The 18,645-nt window shown below is 34.8% G+C and overlaps 2 protein-coding genes across 5 annotated transcripts; both read right to left on the reverse strand.

Moving 5' to 3' along the window:
• Positions 1-254: 254 nt before the first annotated feature.
• On the reverse strand, positions 255-5,665 carry LOC145607807 (transcription factor bHLH48-like). 2 transcript variants are annotated; one of them, XM_081663403.1, is made up of 7 exons: positions 5,033-5,660; positions 4,830-4,946; positions 4,650-4,715; positions 2,819-2,887; positions 2,363-2,431; positions 1,313-1,523; positions 255-815 (listed from the first exon to the last, which is right to left on the reverse strand). In XM_081663403.1, the coding sequence occupies exons 1-7, from the start codon at positions 5,465-5,467 to the stop codon at positions 778-780; spliced, it is 1,005 nt and encodes a 334-aa protein (XP_081519529.1). In that variant the 5' UTR covers positions 5,468-5,660; the 3' UTR covers positions 255-777. The 2 variants fall into 2 exon arrangements, with proteins under 2 accessions (XP_081519529.1, XP_081519530.1); XM_081663404.1 differs by lacking the exon at positions 255-815 and having other exon boundaries at positions 1,486-1,623; positions 5,033-5,665.
• Positions 5,666-11,641: 5,976 nt separating this feature from the next.
• On the reverse strand, positions 11,642-18,360 carry LOC145608700 (protein cornichon homolog 1-like). Of its 3 annotated transcripts, none has more exons than XM_081664306.1 (5): positions 18,143-18,359; positions 17,875-18,056; positions 13,304-13,426; positions 12,378-12,456; positions 11,642-12,291 (listed from the first exon to the last, which is right to left on the reverse strand). In XM_081664306.1, the coding sequence occupies exons 1-4, from the start codon at positions 18,215-18,217 to the stop codon at positions 12,387-12,389; spliced, it is 450 nt and encodes a 149-aa protein (XP_081520432.1). In that variant the 5' UTR covers positions 18,218-18,359; the 3' UTR covers positions 11,642-12,291; positions 12,378-12,386. The 3 variants fall into 3 exon arrangements, with proteins under 3 accessions (XP_081520432.1, XP_081520431.1, XP_081520430.1); XM_081664305.1 differs by having other exon boundaries at positions 11,642-12,241; positions 12,349-12,456; positions 18,143-18,358; XM_081664304.1 differs by lacking the exons at positions 11,642-12,291; positions 12,378-12,456 and adding an exon at positions 12,787-13,149 and having other exon boundaries at positions 18,143-18,360.
• Positions 18,361-18,645: the final 285 nt, after the last annotated feature.

Consider the following 18,645-nt stretch of genomic DNA (forward strand, 5'->3'; position numbering starts at 1 on the left):
TATGAAGTCAGCTTGATTAATACTTTGTTAACGATTACAGATTTGCCTAAGATGACGGTCAAAATAGCTTTTGGCTCAGGTCATGCTTACACCTCTAATGGCCCTGATGAAGATTATCAGCTGAAATCTCCTTACAAAATTATGTTTAAATTAGTTATCAGAATCGGACAATGTGAGCAGTAGTACAGGGCACTGATTCCAGACCGAGTCAGTTAGAAGTAAAATAACAATCAGATATAGGATACATCAGAGGATACTGAGCTAAACACAATAATTTGATACTCTTTCACCTTGTTTTTTCATTCCTGTTCACGATTACAGAAATTTTGCAAAAAAGGTTGATGCATTACAACTGACTTTATTCACAAGAGAAAGTGCATTCATCTTAACCAAACCCAGTTCAGATTCAGATGATCAACTATTCAACTCCATTCATCTGAAGCAAACCAGGTTCATCTTTCAGACAGCTGACTGCATTTAGATGCCCCTTTGACAGCAGAATCAATCAGCCATCTCGCATGAGACTTAGGACTGAATCGTTCATCATGTTGTATATAAATATATGTAGACTATGGTGAAATCGGTAGAGCAACTAGTGAAATAGATCTACTCCAAGGGTTTCCAGTCCATTCTTGAATAACGATGAAGACATGGAAACCCCAACCTGAATTTTTGATGCCTAAACTCTTCTACTTCCCAGCTAAACTTCTAATATATAATGATATTTTCTGCTATATATACACAGATCGGATACAAACACATGCTTCGTTATTGCCTTCACATTTCCATTTTCAGCTGGCTTGAGTGCAAAGATGCTGCATCAGACAAAGAATGACGAGTCAGGTGGAACCTTTCTGTATCCAGACTTTATAATGTATAACACCCCTTTATATTGCTAAACCTATCTGAGTTTTCCATCCAGTGGTCAGCGGATTCATAAAAAATGGCATGGGTCTAAAACAAAGATAACTTAAAGAACAAACCACAAAAAAGAGCATAGTTAAATTTTAATTTTCTAATGTTCAACACGAAATATAGGTAAATGTTCAGAAATATCTTACTAATACATACATTTATTTGACTTTTATTTTTCAGCAGTAAAGAGTGTAATTTATATGACAAAGTGAGTCTCTAACAGGGTATTAAAAGTACATGTACTTGACACAAAACTAAGTAGACCTCAGAACTATACAGGAGATAGGTACTCAGGCACAGCATAACTGGAGTGTGACAAATGCATACTAGAAGGTAAAATCATATGTGAATCAACACAGCAACTGCAAATGATGTTAACGATTCTGAAGCACTTTACCTGAATTTGCAGGTGAGTCATAGGTCATGAGTGAGTTCTCGGATGCTACTAAATTAGGGTGATTTTCTTCCTTGACCCAAACTGGCTGACTTAGAGCCTCAAGGTGGTGCCATTGCTGTTGAAATTGTTGTCTGTCTCCATTGCCATGAATTTCTGGCCACATTAGTGGCATAGTCATGTTCGGTAAATTGCAGTCCATGACAGATTCAGTCTGCAGATATTTAAGGGCACATGAGAAATCATGGCACAATAGAATCAGGCCATATGCTGTACGCCTGCACCCATTGGAACCAATATCCAAAAGCCGCATACTACAATGTAAAAACCAGAAAACAGAATCCTCAAGGTCATTCTTGTTGATTCTTTCACAGTTCAGCATACAATTAGAACATTGTTCGAGTCTTGAATATTAATTATGCTGTTGAAAAGATCAACAAAATAAAGAAGAGAGTCGAACTGTCAATGACTTTTTAGGGCCTGTTAGACTGTTATACAGATTTTGATTTATTTCTGAATGTCAATAATGCTTAACCAAGGTTATTGTTTACTTGTATTATATTGCCAGTTGGAAGATACAAAGCATAAGTGGGCCTGATTATTAAGACAATGGGTACTGAAACATTGTCCTCCCATCTTAAATTAAATTCCAGAAGGCGGTATTTTAAGTATTCTATGAATGATATTCCGTAAAATTGTTGAAATAATGACGTACTTTTTAAGACACAGGATAGAGGACATTTTTCTAGTTTTTTATGGATGGCAGGGATTTAAACACAGGGTCAAGCAATCCATCATCAGATTCATTGCTTTGGGGCAATGGTCAAATCTCTCTCCAAAACCATTTTCTAAAACACAAGTCCAGAAGTATTTTGTATTCTGATATACATTGCAAAGTAAGATGCACTGAAAAACAATCCATAGACAACTATTGTCAATTAATAGGTACTTTGTAGAAAAATAATCCTACTTCTACTACCAAAATACCATACAGAAAAGATCAGCCGAAAACTTATTAGGAAGATAAGAACTTCAAACAAGAGAGTCACTCACTCCTGAAATTAGGCTGTCTAGATTAAAATCTATTCTCGGGTTAACTGCTGCAAGCCTCATTGACAGATACTGCAACAACAAAGTAAATATTAGACATTTTTATGTTAGGTCAAACAAAACAAAGCAATAAAGCAACTCGTTGTGACTATCGATGATTCCTAGAATTAATTAAGGTTGCTCCTCTGGTTCACATTGATGGTTCAAGGTCCAAATTTAGGTGGCATATGGATGGTTGATTTAGGATTGGATGATGAGAATCCGAGTCCTTGATCAACTTTAATTGTTTCAATTCTGTACATTCCAAAAGAAAAATAAAAAGGGGATGAGGATCTTAATAACCCTTTGTGGCAGATCACAGGACCAATCTTGCAAGACCTTCCATTGTTCTAATACAACTTGTTTTTGGTAGTCCCCCGTGGAATAAGAAGATGAAATGTTACAGTCATAGATAAGTACCTCTACTTGGCGTTGCAAGTACTGCACATGATTGATTATCTCATCCAACACCAATGCAGTACCCGAAATCTGCATAGCATTATAAATTGAAAATAATAAGCCACCCCACTTCCACCACAGTGATTCAATTCTTGGTATAAAGCAACATATGTGATATAAATACAAGCACATCGACAATCAATCCAATGAACCTTATCATACCTAGATGATATCATAAGAGAAAATTCAGCGTCACCCCTATCCAAAGATTTTCCACTTGCTACTTGTTTGAACCTTATTATACCATTTATTAAATTTATTTCTATAAAAATGGAAGTCTATAAGTAATCAGCACTAATGGTCCCAGAAAACAGAAGAGCTCTATTGTCTATTTCTGCCAGACTGGGTGTAGATAAAATTAATTTGAACCCACTAATTTTCTTCAATTTAATATAGCACCAGGACAACCCTACCATCATAGATGTGTTCTATTCAACTTGGGCATTCAGCAGAGAATTATAGCCAGAGCTGTCCTCTAAATTGTCCACTTAACTTCAGGAGCACCTAACATATTAAAACGGAAAATTCATAAGCCCTCAACACCCCCCCCCCCTCTCTCTCGTTTTTTATTTTCCCCTCTCTCCTTGACAAAGACATATAACCTTCACAAAAACATATGGAGTAAATGGTAAGCAGTGGATAAATTCTTAAGAGGCACAATCTGTCCACTCAAATGAATGAAAGGGTACCCAAACTTTGAGATCATATTCTGATAGCCTATGGTTGTCAGGAGTGAAAGAGCCAATCATTTTTCAGGAAATTAATACTCATTTGATTTTTGATCCAAAACAAGTACACCGTGTCATATTTTCATTTTGAGGTCAACAATCTCTAAAACATATGTTAAAGAAAATTGAGAGAATGATAAGTAATTATATAATACTTCATACTTTTTAAATCGCAACATTTGGAATTTTATGCTATTCACACCCCTCTTTTGATTATCTTTTGTGATTTATACATGGGAAAAACAATCATGTAGGATCTTATTAGCTTCGTCCCGGTTTAATTTCAAAGTACTCAATTAATTTCTTGTTTCCCATTACCTCACAAAAATAAAAACAACTCTTAAAATAGATCAAAGCATGATCCAAGCCTAGTCTCACTTAATTTCTTGTTTTTCCCAATACCTCAATAATTGCCAATTTTCCAATACTTCTATATAAATCCTTAATAAGGTAAATATCCTAACCAATTGAGACTGGCATCAAGGTTGTCGAAAACTCCACGGGTCTACCAAATTGTTACATATATGATGATAAAAAAGTTAAAATGGAAAAACATATTCGAGTACTACCAAGAGTGAAAAAGACAATGATATGCTTGTCCTGTAAAGAGACACATAACAAACCTCTGCAAATGGCAAAGTGAAAGTTGAAAGGAAAAGAAAGAAATTCACAACACTACCAAAGAAGACGCTTTCCTTGCCCAAAAAGCAACTCACATCTTTTTTAAAAAGGTGACAATGACTAAAACGGTTAATCATCTCAAAAGGCATATCAAAACCTTAAACATATAATTATACATTTAATTAATGGGGCAATTTCGCGAGTTAGTCTTTTTTGGTGCAAATTTCGCGAGTTAGTCTTAATCACAATCATAATCATAATCATAATCATTATACCTTAATCAACTTTACAAAATCACTATCAAATCCAACCATAGACAAATTAATTAAATCGTACAACGATAAATTGACTCGACCCATAAGGTTGGACTAGTGTGAGTAGAAATGTCTAATCATTACAAATATTATGAAATGGAGATAATAAAAAGTACAACACCACCATACCTTGTTGCACCCAGGGACCAACTCCTGCAACAACTTCATCCGAGCATTTATTTTCTCTCTCCTAGCCTGCAACAAAATCACAGAAAACAATAATTACAAGATTAACACCTAATCAATAATTAAATTGCTTAATTAAAATCAAAATGCTTAATTAACAGAGTTAATAAATTAGTTAATTACTCGTTCAGCTAAACTATGGCTATCAGTAGCTTGACCTCGCCGAGCTCGAACATGAACATACGGAAGCTTCTCATCATCTTCCGACGTCGTTTTGTTCTTCTTACTCGATCCTTTACCCTAAAAAACAAAATCCCAAATCAATTGAACCCAAATTACAACAAATTCAATCATCTAAAACCCTAATTTGTAAATCAAATTCCAACCTTCTTTTCTCTCTCCTTACGCTTTAATGGCTTCTCCTTGTCACTCTCACTCCCAGCCGTCGGATCAGACCCCGAATTAGGGTTTGACCCAGCATCATCCAACGGCTCAGATTTCACCTTCAACTCCGGCGAAGAAGAATCCTCATTCGCAAACACAGAATACTTCGCAGCTCGCTCAATCAAAGCTCGATTCGACGGCAAAGCAGGTAATGAAGAGAGAGAATGATTAAACGCACTAATACGATGTCGTTTCACCACATCCCCTCCTCCACCACCACCACCTCCACCACCGCCGCCGGAAGAATCGTCGGTGAGAAGCTCCATAGCTTGATTAGGGGGTAACCCAAGAAGGGCAGTAAAGGAATTTCCATTTTCCGGCGCAATAATCAACTTCTGAAACTCTTCCCCAAATGGGTAGTTAGTAGTGTTCTCCATTGTTGAATTATGAGGTTTGAAATGCAGGAAAATGTAGCCGTTGAAATGGGGGTGACATTTATAGTAGGAAAGATGAAATGAAGGTAGTGAAAATGGAGGAATTTGTTGAAGAGAGAGAAAGGGAGAAAGAGAGGAAGGAGGAGAGAGAGATAAAGGGGGAAGTGTGAAAGGAACGTAAAGGGGGAGGAGAGAGAAAGTGGGGATGAGAAGGAAAAAAGGGGTCGGGTAACGGGTACGGAGCAATCCAGGATATCAGTTTATGATTGTAACTAGATGTGACCCGTCTTTTTCTTTGCATTTATGTGCATGATTTTGATATTTTTATTTTTTTTTAAAAAAAATGACTCCCTCCGTGTTTTAATAAGTGTTACACTTATCGATTCCGGCCTTGTTTTAGTAAGTGTTACACTTATCGATTCCGGCCGTGTTTTAATAAGTGTTACACTTTCTTTTTTGGCAAAAAGTTTTATTAAAATATTATATTTCTCTCCTCTCGTGATATTTAGACTCACAAATATTGTACTCCCTCCGACCCTAAATTACATTCCTCCTTTCTATTTTTGGTATTTCAAAATTACATTCCTCCTTTCTATTTTTAGTAAGTTTTTTTTAGTAAATCAACTCTCTTTTTCTGTTTTATATTTAATGTTTTCTCACTCATCCTTACCTAATCTTACTCATAATCCTTGTGCCAAATTACAATGAATATGATTGGTTAAATTTTTTTAATTAGGAGCATGTGATTGGTCCTTTTTTTTTTTGCAAAGGATTGATGACTTATCATGAGTAATAACTAATCTATCTTTGTACTTCCCATTGCATTATCTAATTACTAGGTTAGCTTCCGTGCAATGCACGGTGATCTACAGTTATATATAGTATTTTATTATAAATTAGTCGAGAAATAATAAAAGTATGTGATATGTCGATTTTTTAATTGTAGCTTCTAATACACAACTAAAACAAAAGTAGGCAAAAAATCAAAGTTATATATTTTCTTGCTATAAAGTAGGTCACAAATTACTGCGAGTATGATTTTTGGTTTATATTTTAGAAAGATTTGTGAAATCTTTTTATTGTAAATATTATAATTACTACTTATTAATATGGAATATGTATATAAAATAATGTTATTTTTGTAAATAATTTGATTTCCTTAATCAATAATTTTTTTAAAAAAAAAAAAGAAAAATAACTAAAGACACACCAGGAGATGACACGTGTCATTGCTGGTGTGTCTTTTAGTATATAGTTATTGATTGATTGTTATTTGTCTTATTTTTCCCTCCTTAATTCCCGTGTAAATTTCCAAAGAGGAATGTAATTTAGGAACGGAGGGAGTAATATTCAGGAATGATAATCAAAAGGTTTTGTGTTGTTTAAAAACAATCGTATAAAAGGTTTTCCCAGATCAGTGTTGCTCCTACGAGTGGCTTTGTTGAGCGATTTCTGTGGTGCTCGAAGAATGTCTCGAAAGAGGAGCTACTCTCTATTGCTACACTTGCTTGGGCATCGTGGCATTGCAGGAACAAAAGTATTTTAGAGCAAGAGAAATTTTAATGCAATTGATGTGGCAGAGGTTGGGTGAATTATGTGAGGGAACGCAACGAGTATGCTGCAAAGGTGGTTAATAAACCTGCTCTGATGGTTAATAGTGCTCCTAGCGCTTGGTCTTGCCCCGTGGCTGGTGTGGTCAAGGTGAACTGTGATGCCCACTTAGATGTGAAGACGGGGTTGGGTGTGGTTATTAGAAGTGAGCTGGGAGTTATTTTAGCAGCTGTTGTTCGTCTGGTGGAGGTTGGTTGGGACGGTAAGATAGTTGAAGCAGAAGCCTGTAGGTACAAGTTGCAGGTTGTGAGCAACTGAGCATACTAGGATTCAACATGGTCCATGTTCAGTCAGACGCAGTGAATATGGTGAATGCAGTCAATTTGAAAGCAAATTAAAGGGCTTCTCTCCTATCTTCCTATTGTATGATGATATTTCTAAACTGGCTTCCTGTTTTAATTTCTTTTGTTTTTCTCATATTAAGCGTGCGGGTAATACTCTAGCCCATAGTGTTGCACGGTATGATACTAAAGGTAGTAATGAACTTGCTTCTCTTGGTCCTTTCCCCCAAGCTTGACAATTTAGGCAGAAGTTGACCTCCTATAATGATATTAGCAGCTTGGTTTTCAAAAAAAAAAAAAAAAAAAAAAAAAAAAAAAAAAAAAAAAAAAAAAAAAACCATTAAGGTTCTTTTATTCTTGATAATTTTTCATTATAATTATTATTATGCATAAAAATAATCATTTTAATGATATCAACTTTGTCCAATTACTTTGAATAATCCCTACTTTTGATTATTCTGCAATGTAATAATCCCAATTTTCAATCACAAACCGGTCAACCACCTGTTATACCAGGTTATTAGACATGTGTCAACATGTGAGTGGTCCAAAAAAATTAAAAAAGAAAAATTATGCACCATCCTACCCTGCCCCACAGCCACCCTCTCCTCATGCGTCAACCACAACAATCACCCCTACCCCTACCCCATGCCTTCCCCAGCCACCTAACCGGAAACGACCAGTCGACCACCTCTCCCCAGCCCCAACCTCGTAACCCCAAACCCTTGCCTTGAAACCACTCCCACCCCCAAACCGCTCGTAACTCAAATACCCCACTCCAAAACCACCGTAAACCCCCCACCCTTGCAACTCAACCCCATCCCCTTTCCCATCTGAAACCCTTCCTCCACCCCTCGAAAATCCAACCCTAGCCTATTGCGCACAAGTGTTTAGTGGTCACTCCAAATTCCGGGGTAGGGAAGGGAGAGATAAAAACGGGGAAGGCAAGGGTGCCTAAATTTAGAGGTAGGCAGGGGTTGGGAAAGGTGATGTTTTTCGGTGGTAGGGGTTAGGTGTTTTCGCTCCTTTTTTTTTACATGTTTTTTTTGGACCAATAAACATGTGAACGTGTCATATTTTGAAAAAAAAAATAAAATAACATTTTTAGCAAGTTAGCGATTTTTGGGATTATTAGAAGAAAACGCATGCAAAAGTAAGGATTATTGCAGAATAATCGAAAGTTAAGATTATTCAAAGTAAATTGAGCAAATTGGGATTATTAAAATGAATTTTTCATATTATTATTTTTATTATTAATATATTTACTGTTATTTACAAATTGCTTTAAACTATTTGTTAAGGGTTATTAAATTTTCATCATGGTTAACGATAGTCCGTCATGCTAAAGGTGAAATGGCAAGAACATATGACCAATGTAATTGATATTTTTCCTTCTAAGACCCCGTTCACTTCACCTTATTTTTGCTGAACTAAAATTATTTTTACTGAACTGAAATTATTTTTGCTGAACTTAAATTATTTATACTAAACTGAATTCAATTTTACTGAATTGAAATTATTTTTGCTGAACTGAAATTATTTTTACTGAATCTCTATTATATTTATTTTTCATTTACTGATTTTTACTGAATCTCTATTATATTTCTTTTTCATTTACTGATTTTTACTGAATCTCTATTATATTTCTTTTTCATTTACTGATTTTTACCGAATCTCTATTATATTTCTTCTTCATTTACTGATTTTTACTGAAATGAAATTATTTTTACTAAACTGAAATTATTTTTGCTGAACTGAACTTATTTTAACTTAATTGAAATTATTTTTACTGAATATTATTTTTTAAGGTGATGTGAACAAGGCCTAAGTCCGGATTTAAGCCTTTTTAATGCTTCACAATCCTCAAAGAACACAAAGGCTCTTCTATTTTTACTCATAAACTGACCTAATAAATGCTTAATAATGTTTTCATTTTTATCTTACAAATTTGTGTGTTCCTTATACAAGTATAAATCATTTTCTCTGATTAAAAGCAATTTCAGTTTTTAAAGTTAAATTTAACACGTTTTTTTTTTTTTTTTTTTTTTTTTTTTTTTTTTTTTTTAATATCACACAATCAAACATATAATTTAATTAAAACCATGTTTTGTTCATAGCGTGACTTAAAAAATCATAATTGCAACTTTTTTATGGGGACCATTCTCATAACTCATAATTCTAAGTCATAAATATAATTTACTTACAACCTTGTTTTAAGACTTCATTTATATGACACATTAGCTTTTTTGTTACTAAATTGTCTTCATTTTTTTTTTTTTTTTAAATTCTATTTAAATCTAAACCCTAAATTTCACCTTAAAAAAACTTTTTAAAGCTATATGTCAATGATCTTCATAAGAAATTTATAAAAGCTATATGTCAATGATCTTCATAAGAATCATATAAATTTTTCCTTGGGAACTATTTCCATCCTTGCAATGGAGTCTTGTTTTCTAGAACTTAATTCAAACTTTAACAAGACCCACATATTTCGACTGTTTAAGGAAAAAAAAAAAAAATCTAAAGTCTATTCTCAAGATATGGTAGGGTCAATGCCTTGAGAAATGCGCAAAATACTATCCGCCGAAGTTGCTCCTAACATTTTACGCTGCACTTCGAAATATCTTTCGAGAATTCCCAATGGTTATAACGCAAAATGTAATTATGTTTGCTTTCACGAAAGACCCCAAGCAAGAAAGAACAACCACAAGTACAAATCGGGAATACCACACGAGAAAGAGTCCATTGAATTTGTAATAGGTAGTTCTTGTCCTTTGGCAAAATTTAGTAAAAAAAAAAAAAAAACAGCCCTAAAGGATGAAGGCAAACAAGGCAATGTTTTCACTTTACCCAAATTGAAGCAAAGGCTATAACTCAAGCTACCAACACTTGACATGTTAGATAACTCCTTAGAAAACACAAGTAGTACTACTAAACTCCCATCATTAAGTTCTACCAATCACAAAATCAACGATCAGAAATTGTCCTCTCAAAGTGGATTGTGGGCCCAACAAATAGTACAAGATTGGACCCCTTAACCGTTAAGTCCAACTCATATGTTTTGGGCTCCACATTTGGACATAGGAAACAAAGGAACAGTGACAGTCTACGATGGGCCCGAAAACGACCCAACATGTTGCTGAATGGTAGGGTCAGAATTTAGGATCCACCATTGCCTTTTCAAGTGGTAGATACTTAAAAAGATTGAGTCATTTAAAACATGGCCCATTAATGGATGGGTGGCCCAGAAAGCAATGTTATAGAAATTTGAAAAAAAAATTTAAAAAATAAAAATATTATTTAAGAAAAACACAGGGAAATTAAATAGGTGATAACTATGGGCCTGGGTCCAGGACCAAGGGTCATTGTCGGGTAGCCCGACAGTAGTGATTGTAAGTGGGTCGATATAAATGTGCTGTTTAAGTCATTATCAACTGTCAAGTATGACAATGAATAGTCTCAAGGGCCTAAAGTTGACAACACACGCCCTGCTGGTTTATTAATATGAAGATACTGAGGTAATCTTGTTCCTCTAACCCACTTCCTGGTCTAATTCGCAGCTAGGTTTATAGCGTATTGAGTCCAGCCACTGGCCGGAAGTGACATAATCGTCAAAGTGTGACTAGCCGGATGCCATAGACCCAATGGAGAAATTTGTGGGGAGATAAATTTTATGTACTCATCTAGACTACGAGTAATACAGAAATTCACTAATCTGATCCCAAATGATAGATTTATTCTTCATCCCTCAACCCTCTTCCACTAGGTGCTCGTTCGAGCCTTCAAGGTACATTAGTTGGGGAGAGGAGGGTCACGTTTAGCAGCCATGCCCAAAAGAATTAGGTCACCATTACTGAAGTTGGCAATAATCAAGGCAAAGCGACAGGAAGTAAAAATTGAATAATCTTAATCCCTTGACAGTGATGGTTTAACTAGCAAAACTTTTGTCCCTGCCATTTAAAACTAAACAGTGAATTTTAGACAGTATAATAATGGCAAGAATTGAAAGAGCAAATGAAAGTAATTGGCTTGTTACACATCATAAATGACTTCATCATTGTTGAGCCCAGATTTTTCAGTAAACATTAATACAATAATATTTTAGCCCATGCCTTAAAAAAAATTATAAATAAATATAATTCTTATACAAATATTACTGATAAATCAATTTTTTTTTTTTCATTTATAAATTTAATTTGTGGATGGGGAGATCAGAATCATGATATCAGCAATCAAATTATGACGGCCAAAAAAAAAATACTATAAAAAATAAAAAATAAAAAAATAAACTTAAAAATTAAAAATCATCAAATTATAATAAACTGGACACAGCAGCAGCACATGGGAGTTGCACAAGAATGTCACATCTATTCTTCCCCCCTTTGCCTACCTCACTTCTCTTAGAACCTTAGATTCTAATGTCAGCCCCTAAATAAAAGGTTTTGGATAACAAAGAAGCTTTTTGGTCCACAACCTACATCCTCCATGAAATCTTTCTGCTTTCGAGCCCCGACTTTATGCTCTAGTTCAGTTTCAACATCGTTCATCCTACCTCACAACTAAAGACTATAACTATCAAATCAACAAGGATAAAAACGTGTCGCATTGACAAACAGCATTACTGGAACAACCTAATGACAGCCTTTCTCGTACAACCTTTATACCCAAACAAAAAAGGGCATCTTAGATAGCATAAGCAACTTTGATGCTAGATTCGAATTCCACAGATAGTGTAATCATCATTGCACCCATGACATGTAAAGGCATCACTTAAAACAGTTTCAGAGGCCATGATCAATAACACGCTGCTTCTTCGCTAGTCCCTTCACTTACTGAGATAACGATGGATCCTCAAAATTGATGGTTTTACAGCCCAAGGTCAAAACTGTTTAAGAAATTGCAGTTTACGTCACTTTCTTTTCATTATATGTACGTCTGTAATGGAAGTTGATTATTCATGTTAACAAAAATCCAAAGATGTACAGCACTTACAAGGGAAAACAGTTAATAGGAGATTAAACCTTGGAGATCTAGAACACCCATATTCCATGTAATGCTTCATCTTCATCCGCTAAAGAATTATATATAGCTATCACAAGCCTGCATAATTATAATTCATCATTGATAGCGACAGGGTGATCATTAACACACAATGTATATCTCCAAACCCCATGAACACCAACATCACAGAATCACTTTTAAGTGAGAGAGCTCAAACTTCCAACAAAGCATTTACACCTATAGCCATATTGCTGCATAATGCAACCTATCCTGATGTGGTGTGAAGTGAACAGGCAGTAATACATAGTAAATTCATAGGATAATCCAATAATGGCAGAGGCACAAAAAGAACAAAAAGAGATGCATTAATTAACAACGCAATTGATCCACTTTCTTAATACAACTTGAACCGGACAGGTTTCATAGCACTTTACTGATTTTCACACTTCAGCTCACGATTAAAAAGACAAGGCAAAGTTTGACATTATCATCATCTTCAACAGTCAGTCATAAATTAAATAGTGTCCTAATATATTTGTCATCCATTGTTTTGCAATAGACAAATGAAGAAAAAAAGAAAAAGAAAGAGAAAAAAAGCTTATAGTTCCTAACAAAAATAGAGGGGAGGTTGAAAAAATCCTCAGGATGGGACAAACAATAGAATTTACAATGCTCTAAATTGGCTAACGTTAAACAGCTCATATCTAGAATTCAAGAAAAGAGGAACGGATATCTAAGTCTCCATGCTCGGATGAGAAGACTGGTAAACTGGAAAAGGAGCCTGCCAGAAATCTATGACCAAGTAGCAAGAAAAGGCATTCAGAATTGATCTAAAGCTGGCTAAAAATAGATATTAGACAAACGCACATACACACACACACACACATTCTCTCTCTCTCTTTCTCTCTCTCTCTCTCACACACACATTTAATTAAAAATCAATTACCTGAAAATGACCAAGAAGAAAAATAATAGGTAAACGCATAGCTTGATAAATCGGTGTTTCTTCTCAACACTAAGTGCTCTGAAAATCTCTGTCACATCTACAAGATGCTCTCCCCTAGTAAACCTGCATATGAATAAAGGACAAGTGAGCTAACATATTGTGACACTTCATACCACAAGCTGAAAGCAGTTTCAAATTTTCTGTTGCAACCTTTCCGCAGTTCATTTTTAAAAATTTATTTGAAAGGGAACAAGTCCTAAGATCTTCATACCAGGCTTACTGAATCATATATTCAGATGAGCTTAGAAGACAGCTTTTTCAAACCCACATTTTTAATGTCATTTCTATACTCCCTCTATCCAAGACATATGTGGCTTCTCTCGACTCCAATTGAAATCTACATTACCCCAACCTCCCACCTTCCTTACAGGTGCATCCTCAGGTCAACAACTCAACATACATTTCCATCCCTCAAAGATGTTCCCACACATCCATCCAAACATACAGATCTATGATACAATCAACTTTTTAATATGATTGATTCTAAAAGCATATTATTTTGACCTGTACAGTAACATCCTTCTAGAGATTTATCTTTTCAACCTTAAAAGCACAATACGCATGCAGTCCTTGCACAACAACACACTCTGAGCTGCTCTCGATTAATAAATACTCCCTCCATATTTCTTTAAGTGAAATATTTTGACTTTTTGCATTATTCCCCTAATCCACTTTAACTAATGTTAGTGATTATGTACATAAAAAAAAATATAGTTTTGTGGATACTTGTCAGAATCGTCTCAAAAAATAGTTTATAAATATTTAATTGATATAAATTTTACTTATTGATAATTAAATATAATATTGGCCAAAGTCTTACATTAGCATACATGCCAGGTGAAATGTTTCACTTAAATGATTACCAATGGAGTAACTCCTTACCATTTCAAGTCAAGTCATCCTCACTTAACCCTCTCCCTATACATTACTAGAATGGCCTCTTTGTGCTTAGTTATTCTAACATAGCCTAGACTCCTGAAATTCTTACTTTCGTCACCATCGCTCCAATTTCTCATAAACCAACAACAAACACCATAGTATCTCATCTTGGATAAACCACTTTTTTTTTTTATTTTTTTTTTTTTATTTTTTTTTTTTTACAAAAATGTTGCATAGAGGGAAGGGACAAATAAAATCTTTTGCAACTTAATTGTACCATTATTCCTCAACTAAGTACTTGGTTCTATATGGTGAACAAATGATTACAAATGTTTTCAAAATGCTCAAGTTGATGCAGTGGAAACTTCTGGCAAAATAAATAACCATATGAATTAGATGATCTTCATCCAGAAATATCCAAACTGAAAAGAAGGAAGGGTCATAAGCGGAAACTCCATACTAAATACTCCCTTAGATCTCTTAATAGATCAATTGAGTAAAACTCATTTACAACCCAAGAATGAAACCAAGATAATGCTGGATGGTCAATTTAGAGATCAGAAAAGACTAAAGAAATAAAATAATCAAACAGAAAACGTGGGGGTTAGCCAAAATTACAAATTTGAAGAAAAGTAAAATACTTCTCATATAAGATGGTTAAGTGCAACAACAAAACCTATTCTGAAATCCAAACACTGACTTTATACTTGTTTTTGACAGCTAACATAAAAGTGATACACAACAAAAACTAATAAACAAGCATTTCATTTCTATTCCTCATCACTCATCAATATTCATAAACAGATGCAATAATGTAATTGTAACACACTATCCATGAATCAAATCAGTAAGCCAATAATAGCAGAAATTCACAAAAAAGCATAAGAAGATTTTACTACTTGCTATTTGAATACTAAAGTAACCAGTCGCTGGCTGGTTATTTGAAACTGTAACAACAATAAAACCAAAACCTAATGCCAACCCCAGCTCAGCCTAACAGGGCAAAGGAAGATTAAAGAAATCTGGAAAAGGAGTTGTAAAACCAATAGAAAATCTATCAGCTTACAGCCAACCCACCCTAGTCATTGCTCTACATAGACTATAACCAATAAAAAATTAACCCATACTTTTCATAAGAAAATGCCCTTCTTCAAGATGTGAAACAATAGATTTCTGCACTATCAAGCATCAATAGATTCAACACTTGATTCCTCCAATCATAGCGCATAGCTCAATTCTTGACTATTACTAGTCATTCAGGCCATCAATAAATCAAGCTTGTCATACACAACTTTCTAATAATTTCTCTCACTTTTTATAGCATCAGCTCTCTCATCTCAAGATTTGCAACGCTTGTATCTGAATCACATGATCTTGTATTAGGAGCCCACGAGTAACATTTAGATGGTCACTGAGTCTAGAGAAACTTAAGGCACTGTATGAATTGTACAAGTAAATAGGAGACACAATCTAATTATTAATCTTCATAAAAAATAGCAACTAGGCTTCAAAACCATTTTGGACAAACCGAACACAATTGTTCCTAGAAAAAAAAAATTAAAAAAAAAAATGAATGTGCCTCAGAGACAAAGTGGCACACCTCTGTTTATCTAATGGCTACAGCTATAGCTAAGCTAGAGTAAAACATGCTTTACTTTAATCCTGATATACTTTCCTGTTTTTAACTGAAAGATACTTTTCTCAAGTGAACTGACGCACAAGTGCTTCCCAAAAATATGCATATGACGCGTAAACATTCTCCAGGAGGATGAGGTCCTACCAGACATCAATAAACATCAACAGAAATAGGCATGTTTGCATAGAACTCTACACAGACACCTGATCCTGGTCCTGTTCTTGAATAAAAGCAACAAACCAGCACAAACCTAGAAGTGCTCATCCATGAATTTCATGTGTACAATTATTATTTGCCCAGTGCTCAAGATTTGTTCCACATCAAATTCATGATGCAATGATTATATACTATACAAATTTCTTGCTAAATAGGATTCATATCAAGCTTTTGGAATCGGCTTCTTCTAAGTTTTAAGAGACGGCAATTTTTTCTCATGTGACATTTCTAAGACAGAAATAATCTATCAAGTCTTTGTCAATGCTGAGCCACATGTAACTAATCTCAAAGTCTTGTCACCAGGGGGACTAGTGGCAAGTGCTTTGCCGATTCATATTCCTAGAGATGGTATGATTGACAAATAAGTCGATCATTGACGGAGAAGGCTCTGAAAAATCATGTATAGTTGAAATTCTTGAAAGAAATGCAGGTCCTGCCCATTGCACATGAATGGGCACATTGAATTGCCAAAAGTCTATGCCACATAGGATTGCCCAGCTCTCAATCTACAGATGAATTTCAACCATTATAGCCACTTTTACAACATAAACTAGATAGGCCTAATTGGTCTCTAAAAGGTACAATTTACCACTGTTGTTTGATTTTTGCAACATTTTCATTCAATGAAAAGCTTTAGCTGTTCTCACTTTCTTTGGGACCTCAAGTGTCAGAAGAAATTTAGGCGCAGGTTTTGGGGGGGGGGGGGGGCAAGTGGGGTGTAGATGAAGACTCTTCTCAAATTACTTATGATAGTTCCAAGACAAACAATTAAAGAGAACCAAATCCTTTCATCAAAATTACCCAAGAATGTATAAGGATCCAAAGGACTTGTGAGATTTCACAACTCTTTTTCCTACAACCATGTCTGATTTTGAAAGTTCAACTATTGCTACTGAAGCTAATCGATACATCACAACAAGAAGCAAGCAGCTTTTCAAAATTTTGGACTTTAAGCTAGCACCAAGCTCAATCTTTGTCTAAAACACTGAATTTCATTGTGCAAGCTTGCTTAATCAATCAAGCCATCCTCATTCATTCTTTCCTAATCTGTCTAAAACACTGAATTTCATCTTAGAGAAATAAACAAGGAATTCAATATTCAATCACATCTACCACTAACTCTTACATCAGCTCTAAAAGACCATATTTGGTTCTAAAAGACAGTCCATCATAAATGCATTCTATCATTTTAATTGTTTTAGACTTTTAAACAGTAGCACAATGATTATGCGGCATACATCTAAAACAACCCTGCCCACCCACCCAAAAACCTCCATCAGAAGCAAAGTTCAATATGGATCCATAATGTGACATAGTAGTAAAAATTTATACTTGTACAATGTTCAATCATCAGAGTACACACAATTACATATCCCATGTAGTAGCTTACCCATAACCTCATACAGTACAACTCAACTCTAATTTAACTCAAGCCTCGCTTTCCACATAGACGGTAAAAACCCGCCTCATTGATTCCTCAGCAAATCTTATCAAATATTCAGCAATTCTATACTAACCAGTACCCACTATCACAAACCCCAAAGAGAACTTTTAATCCAAATCAATATAGAGTATTCTAAACACACTTATTCTGCTCTCACAAACCCCTTTCGATGATTCCACCCCTCGCCCGCGACCTCCTGTAGGATTTTAATCTCCCACCATTATCACTATCACTAGACTACCAAAATTACACATACATAGCATATTATATCATTTACGAAATAATAAATTAAAACCAAAAATTAATAATAAGTAAATCAATTCAGAAACTACTTACAATCTAGCATGATAAATGGCAACAGGAAGAGTGACAAGAAACATCAAGAAATGCCCGGTAACAAGAAAAAGAGCAGAAAAAGCTGCCTGCAATCCAAACTCTGGTAAAACCAAAGAATTGATATTCGACGCCGTCTCATATGGATTCAGATAATCAGCCTCCAAATCCGACAAACAAATCAACTGCAACAATCAAAACGTTAGACACAAATTGGGGAAGAACATAAAAAATTAGAGAAATAGGGTTTTGAAAGATTGAAATAAAAAACCTGGTAAATGAGGAGAATGAGGAGGGCGATGTTGGAGGCAAGGGCAATTAGCCATAAGATTAAGTCCCAATGCATTGTTTTAGGGAAGATTTGATAACCTAAATTGAGTTTAACCTAGAATTGCAGAATTGAAGAGATAGTGAAGAGAGAGAGAGAAAAGTTGCAGAAAAGAAAGAAGAAAAAAGGGAAAGAGTTTTTGCCCGCTGAAATTGTTTGGAAATGTAATCATTATTCATGTCGAAAAGTTCGGCTACTCGGTACAAAAGCTACTGTATACTTTGTGCACAGTATTTGGTTCACCTTGTAAATCCTTTTTTTAGTTGACACCCTTTTATTATCACGTTAACACATTTTTTAACAATTAACTAATTTTTGAGCCCGGGCGATGTCCCGGGTTATTACATAGGGTTGATCATTAATATACATTGTATAACTCAATTTTTTTATAATTAAATTTATTGTTCATATTGAATTATCTTTTGCTACATATTAATATTTTATAT

This window comes from Chenopodium album, chromosome 23, assembly GCF_948465745.1.
Source record: "Chenopodium album chromosome 23, dcCheAlbu1.1, whole genome shotgun sequence".
NCBI lineage: Eukaryota > Viridiplantae > Streptophyta > Magnoliopsida > Caryophyllales > Amaranthaceae > Chenopodium > Chenopodium album.

Coding starts and splice junctions, on each gene's coding strand:
- LOC145607807 (XM_081663403.1), bottom strand. CDS start 5,467: ATGGAGAACACTACTAACTACCCATTTGGGGAAGAGTTTCAGAAGTTG. Junction 4,947..5,032: donor GTAAGGAGAGAGAAAAGAAG/GTTGGAATTTGA, acceptor TTTGTTTTTTAG/GGTAAAGGATCGAGTAAGAA. Junction 816..1,312: donor TGACTCACCTGCAAATTCAG/GTAAAGTGCTTC, acceptor TGTCTGATGCAG/CATCTTTGCACTCAAGCCAG.
- LOC145608700 (XM_081664304.1), bottom strand. CDS start 18,217: ATGCATTGGGACTTAATCTTATGGCTAATTGCCCTTGCCTCCAACATC. Junction 18,057..18,142: donor TCATTCTCCTCATTTACCAG/GTTTTTTATTTC, acceptor TGATTGTTGCAG/TTGATTTGTTTGTCGGATTT. Junction 13,427..17,874: donor GCCATTTATCATGCTAGATT/GTAAGTAGTTTC, acceptor ATTCATATGCAG/GTTTACTAGGGGAGAGCATC.